This window comes from Charadrius vociferus, unplaced genomic scaffold, assembly GCF_000708025.1.
Source record: "Charadrius vociferus isolate BGI_N301 unplaced genomic scaffold, ASM70802v2 scaffold436, whole genome shotgun sequence".
Taxonomy (NCBI): domain Eukaryota; kingdom Metazoa; phylum Chordata; class Aves; order Charadriiformes; family Charadriidae; genus Charadrius; species Charadrius vociferus.
In genome coordinates this window covers 5,572,694-5,583,164 of record NW_009649187.1, presented here as the reverse complement: position 1 = coordinate 5,583,164, position 10,471 = coordinate 5,572,694, and the positions used below count along the sequence as shown (strand labels likewise).

General features: G+C 45.4%; 1 protein-coding gene across 1 annotated transcript in view; it reads left to right on the top strand.

The window, feature by feature from the left end:
* The first annotated feature begins 6,766 nt into the window (after window positions 1–6,766).
* Window positions 6,767–10,471, top strand: part of NOLC1 (nucleolar and coiled-body phosphoprotein 1) — a 16,074-nt gene continuing 12,369 nt past the window's right edge. The window contains exon 1 of the mRNA XM_009888832.1: window positions 6,767–7,050. Within this exon, the coding sequence (XP_009887134.1) occupies window positions 6,767–7,050 (284 nt within the window). The remainder of the gene's footprint in view (window positions 7,051–10,471) is intronic.

Below are 10,471 nucleotides of genomic sequence, written 5' to 3'. Positions count from 1 at the left end.
GAGTCATCCTTTTTCAGGAGGACTGTTTTGGCCAAGATCATGACTTTCAAAAGTTATTTTTACTGTGATAAATTTGTCATCATGATTATTGCTGTTGTTATCCTGGCATAAAGCACCTTTATGCACACAACATCAGACACACCACAAGACTGCACTGCCTCATTTATGCCACTAAACACAGATAAATCTTAATCCAAGGTGCAACCACAGGACTCCAATCCTGCTAAGGCTGACAAAGAACACTATAATCCCCGAGCATGGCAGTGTCATAAAAACATCCTGACCATCACGACTCCCTTAAGCTCTCCACATTCATTTCAACAGAAACTATGAGAAAGGAGTACCACACACTCCTCTGGAGTTTAGGAACATTCAGACTGATAATGTCTCCTAAATTAGATCAGGCATAATGAAATTGGGTTGCAAAACTTCCTAGTTTACAAGGGTTGTGCAATTTGCTTTAGTTTTCTCTTTCAGTAAAACAGGCCACCAGTGTTAAAATAAGGTTAAACAATATCACGTTATCTCCCTCCTCCAAACCCTGACCAGGAAGCGCAACGCCTTGGCTGCTACCTTACCTTCTGAGATAGCCTTCTTGACAGCTGCAAGGTAAGCATCAGGCTCATCATCATTTGTGAGTTCTTGCCACTGAGACCAGTCCTTGAAAAAGGTCAAATAGTCATCACAGTCTGTAACACCGCAGAACAGCTTGACCACTTTGTACGGGGGCCATAAAGCTTCCTGAAGGCTCTGCAGGACAGGAGGGAGATAAAAACTCTGCACCAGCTCAGCAGATAGCAAAAGGATGATGCTTCGACTTCTGTTGAACAGGTCCAACTCCTGGTGGGAGATGGCAGACTCGCCTTCCAGCTGGTAGCTCAGAATCCGATGCTTTCGAATGTGCCGAGTAAAGAGGAAGAGGTTCTGGAGGTACTGACACCATTCAGTGGCGTCACTTGCATATACAATCAGCACATCATATCCTCCAGGGGCTCCTGTAGAGGTGCAAGATGATCACAGGGAGGAGGATTAAATTCAAAGCAAGAACTGACCCACAGCTTTGCAGCAAAAACCCCACAGGGCTGTCTCTATAAGTCATGTTAGAAGCTCCAAAGCCCTTCAAAAGAACACATCCAAAGTGAGGTGTTCACGGCAAGAAAGTAATTCTAAGGGTGGTTGAACTCCTACTTGTATTTACCCCACTAAAATTTAAGTAGCTTTTTCATTCTCAAAAATCTTCCTATGAAGAAGGGGATTTCCTGTGTAGTTTCAAGTGAAACAAACCACATGTGGAGATTTACAGATTTAAAGCATGTCGATAGGAAAAACACCCCACGAAAACCCAATCTCCAAAACAAACTAGCTTGAAAAGGGGAGTTCATCTTTGCGTGTGAAGTGAAATCATTTCAGGCAACTACAGGGTCTCTGCAACGCAACTGCAGACCATTACACGCTCAAGTGGAATATACGCTAAACGTAGCACCCCTAAAATAAGAAAGGCCTTTTCTTAAATGGGGTCCCACAATGCTTACAGGAAGTCACTATAGCTTCCATGGTGTTAGACATTTGTTCTCATTGCAGCAGAAAGCAAACTGCCTGCAAAATATGCATGCAACTGAGGGGTACGCCAGCCCCAGTGCTCGCAGCACAGCAACTCTATCATTCAGGCTTCAGACGCTTTGCAAGCCTGTGTTAGAGTCTTTCCCCAGAACTGTCATACCAAGGTTTCCCAAACATTTTGGCATGACAAACCCTCTCTTCAGAGGAGAAAAAAAGTAATACAGTAGTGGTGGGAATAACATAGCCCAAAATACGCTCACCAAAATTGACTTATTCCATAATTCTCTAGAGACAGCTCCTACCTACACACTCCTGCATTACTGTGCTCTGAAATGAAAGCACTTTTAAAACCACTTCCAGCTTGCTAAGAAGATCACATGCAGATTGAACGAGTATGACATGATGGAGTGCTCTCTCATCAATCTCAAGAAAACTTTTAAGTCTAAATTTAATTTTCCCATTCACCTGTGAAGACGTTTACCCAAATTTGAGGATTATGGCTCTGGTCCCATGGTAAATTTCAGTGCTGAGCATTCCAACTCTTATTAGCAAATTGTCATCTTCTAATTCCAGTTTGACTCTTTAAAAGTGTCAACACTTCTAAACCATCTCCATCCAGAAGTAAGCAAAGGCAGGCAATGCCTAAAATTTGGCATGCCAAAAAGAGCATCTGCAGAGAGTGAATTTACCAGAATTGAAGATGACGGTTTTGCAGTCACCTTATTAAAATTCAACCAAAATTGAACAGCCTCCACCGACTCCATTCTGTCACCTTCCCCAGAACCTTCATTAAGCAGTAAAGGCTGAAACGATGCCTAGGCTACAGTACCTCAGCTCTAAACCATACAATTACCAATTTCAAACTGCAGTTGAGCAGAAGTGGTACAGTGGAGAAGTAAAGCACGGAAAAGTGCTCTGTGCTCAACCAATAGCATTACGGATACCTGCATAAATGGAAAGTCTCTAGCAGTGGAAGGATGATGCCCTCGCTATGGAGAACATGGACACTGCAGTTCAGCAGTATTCACTAAGACAGCTGCAGGTTTCTGTGTGAATACAGCTCTTGAACCCCAGATGAAGGCTTGCAGGAGACAGCATTCTCAACAGAGGGGATCCAGCAAACTCATAAAGCAGACAGACCCAAAGCCTTGGGACCTTTAAGTTAAGAGTGCAGAACTGCTGTGAAAAAAGATGGCTTTCACACCCATGAGAGCACCACTATCGCCAAAATATCGCTTCTGGCTGAACACCACCTGACCAAGACGACAGAATCACATGGGCAGAAACAGGAAAACCAAGCAGAATTTAGATCAGTTGTTTTATTCTAGAAAGGGAGGAGTACCAGAGACTTGTGCTCCCAGTGCCACGTGTTGATTTACATGCAGCACAACTATCTACCAAGAACGGAGTCCATGCAATGCAGCACAGACAGCTGAGCCCAACCTCGTCCGATGGTGAGATGATGCAGCAACGTTGTTAAGACAACAAGGTGTGCCCAGGGCTCCTCAAGTCCTACCCTGGCATTTTCTGGGAGAATGCCCACCTCTGGTCTCTGGGGAAAGCAGCAGTGGCCTCCAGGGCAAACAGCAGTGGCCTCCAGGGCATTTTAATGTTCTGTAAAATGGAACACCTAATCCCACCGCGCATTTTTGAAAAGCTTCTGCAACTAAACTTGTTAGTAAACAGGCCCTTCTCCAGTCTTTCAATGAAAGGAAGCAGCTGTGCTTGGAGAGGGCGCAGGGTGGTGGAGCCATTGATTTTAAACACGCATTGAGCTGTAGGAGGACTAAGTGTCCGAGAAGCCTCCCTTCTCCGATATGTAGGCAAAAGATGTAAATTTGACTGACTCTCTGCAGGTTCCCTGCCTGCGTTTATATCTCCAGAGACATCATCACCCAGAGCAGCGTAGCCACTGCAATCAGTAGGAAGGAACTTCACCTAGTGTTTAGGAATGGTATCGATTCCCTAGATAGCACTTGCTCTGCCGGCGGCACACCATTCCCCTTAACACAGCTGTGCCAGCTCCCCCTCCCCGGCCCTCTTACCACAACTCCTGTTGCCTTTTACACTTCTAGGATAAACTGAGGAACAATGCTTTTAAAAGGAGAACTGAGAAATAAAACTACTGACTCCACTTTTAGAGCCAAGGAAATTCTCCATGTTCATAAGCAAAAATACTGGAAATGGGTCTTGAAGAGCTAAATAAGCTTAAGTTAGCAACAGGACTGTTTCAAAGAAAACAAAAATCTAGAAATAGTTTCAATTGCAACATCCCCTTTTAAAAGAAGCACGACACATGACTCGCTTTCCTGGATCATGCAATTATTTGTCTAGCCAATTACCTTCCCTGGCCAGTCCTCAGGGAAAAGCATAATAAAGGGAGAATAGAGAACGTTTCAGGGAGTTTTTCACAGAACTCTTCACACATCAGTTAGAAGAAAAACTCACAGAGCACACTTCAAAGCACAATGTAAACTTTGCCTATTGTACACATACAAAGAAATTCCTAGGTGAACACCAAGCATTTTATTTCTTTAAACCCTGACCCTAGATGGATGTTTTGACAATGCATTTGACAGGGTGGTTTTGGAAAAACAAACACAAGGAAGCCTTCAATTCAAGTAAGAAAGATATGAACAGTATACGCAATAGCAAGATGAAAAAAGATTTGTGCCAGCCAACCATTTAAAAAATCTTTCACACTCTCAAGTGCAATCTAATTTAAATTTTAACAATACCTTGTTTCTGCATTCCTAAACTTAGGGTATAAAAGAGACTTTCGCTTCTGTTTACAAAATGTCAGCGCTATTAATAATATTGCAGAGCATGTTTAACTATTTATTTAATAGAAAAACATCCAGCTGGTGTTCTCTTGCAGTTTGCAATGATAAAACATAACCTTTGGACTCCCTTCCAGCTGTAACTGCCTCTTTAGTGCTTAGTTGCCCGCTCCATTATAAAGCAATGACAAAAGACTGATGAGATTACAAACCAGTACTGTAGAAATGCCTAAAACCTCTAATTGAGGTGGAAGGCACACAGACTAAATAGCACAGAGACAAAACATGATACACAACTTTCCCTGGCTTATAAACTGCACACAGAATGAAAGGGGACGAAGAAACTCAGTTAAAATCACTGAAGACCAGTGGCAAGAGAATAAAAGTATCCTACTGTGATAGACTGTATCGTGCCTTCATAGTCCCTCTCTGAGAAGCAAAGAAATCAGGCTCATCTTCAGACCACATTTGGGAGTAGTGAGGTGACAATCTTTGAGTTCAGAGCAAACATGGGATAGTGGTTTACGGCCATATCACCAGGTTATGATTACCACCGAAATAGCTAAAGAACACTGTGGGAAGCTGGCATATCAGCTCTGGGTAACACTACATCTTGCCCACTTAACACCTCTCAAATTTGAATCAGATGTCATCAACTGTTATTACCTATTATTTCATTCTACAAGGCAAAAGATTTGACCTTTTTCAATTTATAGATCATAAATAGTTCTCCATTGTACTTGTGGTCCCATAAAGCAAATTCAGGGCAGTAAAATACAGCTTTTATGTCACCTTTCATATCCCTCTCCTAAGTAGACCTGACTTCTCCTTGTCCACAGACCAGGGAAAAAACTGACAGACCAAATCTTCACTCCAACTCAGTCGATCATATGCAGCGGCAAGCAAATCTATTCTCATTCACTAGATCAAATCCACCTCAAATTCTGACTAAATGAAAAAGCACTACACAGCCTGTTATCAGTCTGCGTTGGGATTCATGTGTATGGAGGACACACGAATATGGCAGTCCAAAATATCAATCCTTGATAGAGGGAGATTCACTTCCTATGAAAGACAGTTGCCTATGATATAAACAAAATCCAAACCCAAGGTGTCTTAATAATCAAATTCTTAAGAGAGAGAGTGCTTCCAGGAGGTGTTAGAAGCTGCTGGTAGGCCATTAACAGAAGTCCTCAGCACCTTTCACATTTCAGTGTCTGAAGTGTGTGTATTTAAGTGATGTATGAGGAAATGAATGCATTCTTTGCCTAGCTGGAATGCATAACAAAGTAATCATGATCACATGCAGTAATTAACATCCTAGCGAAACCTCTCACTTTGACTGGAACAGAAAACCTTCACTTTATTTAAAGTGCTACAAACAAGCAAGAGGAAATAGAATCAAAGCAGATAAAAGTTTTGCGAACCAAACTTCAGTGATAGGAACACGAGATTTGCATTATGATATGTGAACCTAAAGTTGTTCTACTTTTAAGAGTCTCTGTGAAATCACCTTCTGTTTATTAGGAGAAAAGTAGTTTTGCCCACAAGTCTCCTGAGGCCTCCATTTAGCTTATTTTTACATCACAAGGAGATACGCGTCAGTGAAACACTAACGTTACTTCACACCCTGAGAATGCCACGTTCTTCCTTTTTTAGAGAAAACACATACACTTCCCTGCAGGGAGGGGAACTTGCAAATTGGGCACTACAGACTTACACAATATAGGTTAAACCCCTCTCTCCCTGGAGTTCGCAGCTCTATTCTAATCAGTTTTACCTGCACATGTTAGCTAAAACATTTTCACTGATGCCAACCTAGCTCTCAGTTTGTGACCCTCTCCCACTGTGGCAAGGTGCATCAAGCCATACCCCCAAAAGGAAGTATGCAAATGTTGGGGGATAAAGCAGTATTTAGGAAGAACTGAATTCTCTACAAAACGTCACAGAAAAACATCTAGTTGATAAAGGCTGAGCAGGGACAGATTCCTCTACAGAATACCCTCCCTCACAGTTAGCCGAGCTGCCAGCAAGCACCAAGTGCGCTCAAGACACAGGAGGGCTCTGCCAGCGCCCGCCCTGAGCCCAAGCCAAGCGAAGCAAGACCAGGCAGAAAGCGCAGCAACCTGGCCGCGAACAAAGCAGGCACCGCTGCTCCGAAGAGCCCCGCGGCTCCCCTAAACTCGGGGAGGGGACCCTCCTTCCCCTCTCCCCAGCGGTGGAGGAGCGCCGGGGGGCGAGCAGAGCCGCTCAGCTACCTCCCCGCCTACAGGCGCCGAGGCGCCGGACAGGTCGCTCACGGGCTGGGCTTCAGCGGAGAGCCTCGGCTCGCCGGGGCACAGCACGGCCGGGCGGAGAAACCCCGCCGCACCGCACCGCGCCGCTTCCCCCCACCACCCCTCCCCCGGCACCGACCGGGGTCCGCCATGGTCGGGGGCTGGGGGGGGAAGCGGCCGCTCCCCGTCCCTCACATCCCCGGCGGGGTGGCGCGGCGCGTCCCTCCCGTGGCCGCTTCCTCGACCCCGGCCGGGCGCTCCGTCCCGCCGCCCAGCCCGGCCCCGCCCCGCCCCGTCCCCCCGCCGCCCGGCACGGCACGGCACGGCGCTCGGTACCGGGGGGGCGGCCCGCGGCGCCCCCTGCAGAGCTGGGCACAGGGCGGCTCCCGGCCGGCCACGCCGGCGGCTGCTTTCGGCTCCCCATCGCCTCCCAGGTACACGGCGGGATTCCCCTGCCATAGGAGGGAAATGCCCTTTTCCAACTGGCTCCACTCATATACGCCATAGGTGAGCGAGGAAGCGGCGATACAATGAGGAAAGGTCGTGTGTTACGCCGATAGAGTCACATCCTCAGTCACGAGAAACTTAGAGCCATGGTTGTGGAAGGGAACAAGCGAGACCTGCTTTATGCACACCCCTAACTTAACTTCTGTCTCCTACGAGCAAAGAGTTTTATTTTTTCTGAGGGACAACCAAGTTGTTCCATATAAAGAATGAAACACTCTATATTCCGTGCTTTCCTCTAGGAGATGCAGTTTTTTAACTTAGATTTCCCTGTAACTACAGTCATGTTTGAATACAGAGAAAATAAGCAGCAGGAGGACACCGTTGGGAGCTCAGAGAGAAGGACTCAATTTAATTTTGTTGCTGAAGACAAAGCAATAGCTTCTGCCTAAATAATTATTTCAGATTATTCCTTCACAAACTTGGAAAAAACAGTTGGACTGATTTGCATTTGGAAAAATTTCTTTGCCGAGACCCAGTGAAGTCTGTCATTGATGCACTTCAGCTAAGTAAAAGCAGATTCCTTACAATCTGGTTTCCCAGTCAAGACAGTCACTCCCAAGCAGTCAGAGGACATTCTGTGAGCAGCTTAATGTCATAAACACTAATGTTAGAACAGAGATGGTTACAAACAGCAAGGAACCAACTGTTTCCTACTAATCAACTCTATCTTACAAGTTAGTCAAACTCGTCTGTTACCTCCAAATCTCTCTTTACGCCAAACCTAGTGTAAGCTTACAAACTGTGTGCCACTGCCTGTCTTCCAAAACCAGAGCATTTGCTCCCACAATAATAAACTATTAGGATAAAAAACAACCCAATGGTACAGCCATATGAGAAACTCCAGGTATGCAGAGAAGAAACCAGCACTTTCCAATTTGAATCCTTCAGAAAACATACAATAGAATAAAGGATTCCTGGACACTGGAGAAGTGTGCAAATACAGGATCTACTTGGGATTTACATGAGGGACAAAAACTTACTAGTTGAAAACCAGTGTCTACCCAAGCCTTTGACTATTAGGGAATAATACTCATCTATTAAAAACTAGTAAAACAGATGGATAACCATGTATATGACTTTATAATGACTGTTGCACATTATTTCCCTTGTAAAGCTGTTTATCTTCATAGAATCATAGAACAATTTGGGTTGGAAGGGACCTTAAAGATCATCGAGTTCCAAGCCCCCTGACGTGGGCAGGGACACCTTCCACTAGACCAGGTTACTCAAAGCCCCATCCAGCCTGGCCTTGAACACTTCCAGGGATAGAGCGAATCACCTCCTTCAACCTGCTGGCCACACTTCTTTTGATGCAGCCCCAGGATACAGTTGGCTTTCTGGGCTGCGAGTGCACATTGCCAGGTCATGTTGAGCTTCTCACCCACCAACACCCCCAAGTCCTTCTCCTCAAGGCTGCTCTTCATCCATTCTCCACCCAGCCTGTGTTTGTGCTTGGGATTGCCGTGACCCACATGCAGGACTTTGCACTCGTCCTGGTTAAACTTCATGAGGTTTGCACAGGCCCAGCTCTCAAGCCTGTCCAGGTGCCTCTGGATAGCATCCCTTCCCTTCAGCATGAGCGCTCCACACAGCTTGGTGTCATTGGCAAACTTGCTGAGGATGCACTCAACTCCACTGTCCACGTCGCTGACAGAGATGTTAAACAGCATCAGTCCCAGTACTGACCCCTGAGAAATGCCATTCTTCTAACTTCCAGAACAGAAAGTTAAAACCAAAATCATCTCTCTGATGTCAGATGAGGGTTTCAACATGCTTGTTGGAACAAGCTCTTAAAGCCTTGCAGTACCATACAAAGAACTAGCAGAGTCAGCTCCCTGCTTAGTCAGAACTGATGGGGCTTCTCTGTATGTCTCAGTGTCTCTTAGGATGCTACGTATTGTACTTAATCAACGCAAAGCCCACAGGAAACCTCTTTAGGGTTTAAATTTCCTAACCCACTAAAGTGAAATTAAATATGCTTCCCCAAAGGAGCTTAAGTAAAATAACCACTAGCACGTTGCTTCAGCAACCTTTACAGCAACCTCCACCTGAAAAATCAGTTGACAAATTGAGGCAATAGCCCCTTTACACTCTAGACCATCAGGCTGGCCTAAGGGAGAGAGTTACACAGCTTGTAATGAATTAAGAACAAAATGAGGAAATAGAGGGAGCTTTTCATCCTCCCTTGCCCAAAATGACTGCACAAGTCTTAACCTTCCTCCCTTCAATTCACCACAGCATGCGAACACAGTTGCATTTGCAGCATTATTCTCAAGGGTCTGTCTTACCCCTATCCAAAGGAAGGATGACATTGCTTTTTCCAGAGCCATTGCTTTTTTGCTAGGTACTTTTGAGGGGTAACAAGGAAAGGATTCAGTGATTCAACACCCACACCATCTCTCTTCACTTTTTCTTGGCCACAAAAAGAGTGGGAAGAGCAGAGACCTCTCACAGGGATGCTCTCTTCTGAGGTGAATAGCCCTGCCTGCGGCCAGATGGGAGATGCCAGCCAAGGGGAAGGACTGAAAAGACCTATGAGGAGTAGGTGAGGGGAGCAAAGGAATTCACAAGTACCAGCATAAATCAGTTGAATTTGCTTGCTTTTTAGATCCCAGGATCACCCACTACCGCCTTGAGGAATACAAGAAAACAGCTTTCCTTGCACAGTTACTGCCCTGCCAGGTCATCTGAAGATCTGCAGGCACAACACAGGGGAACATACCTAGATAGTGACACACCTCTGAAGAGAAGTAGTCACACAGCGTCTGGGAACAGACCTAACTGGCAAAGGCTTGGCAGGAGAGGGAGATGCTTACTAACCAGGCAAGAAGCAAAACGAGCCAGTGAAGCAAAGAGCCAGTAATTTCTCTGGTTCCTCACAGCAGTTACTTCAGACAGCAGAACTTGAAATAAGGACAGTTTACCAGCAATGGCTACATCTCTTCCTTTCTGATGCTGACAAAAGCACGTAACTTGTGCTGAGCTTTGCAGATGAAGCTTGCAGCTGTAGCCTACTGTGGATGGAAGCTATAAAAACTGAGAGAAATACTAGTTTCTGGAAACAGTTTCATTTCTGCAACACAGTCCCAAGTTATTCCATGCATAACAGGGGCAGGCCAGATCAAGAACATCTGAAAACAAAGTATACATATTTAACAAGCCCCCAGATAAACGTCCTTTTTTTACAATACAGGCATGTATTGCACAATGACAGAATCTTACAGTACAATCTACCACTACGTGAGCTGCTTTTATTTCCCCAGCACTGCGGATGTGGCACCTTCCAGAAACACCAGCACCAGGTGGGCTCTGCTAGGCATAGAGCCTGCCCAAGTGTGTGTTCAGCAG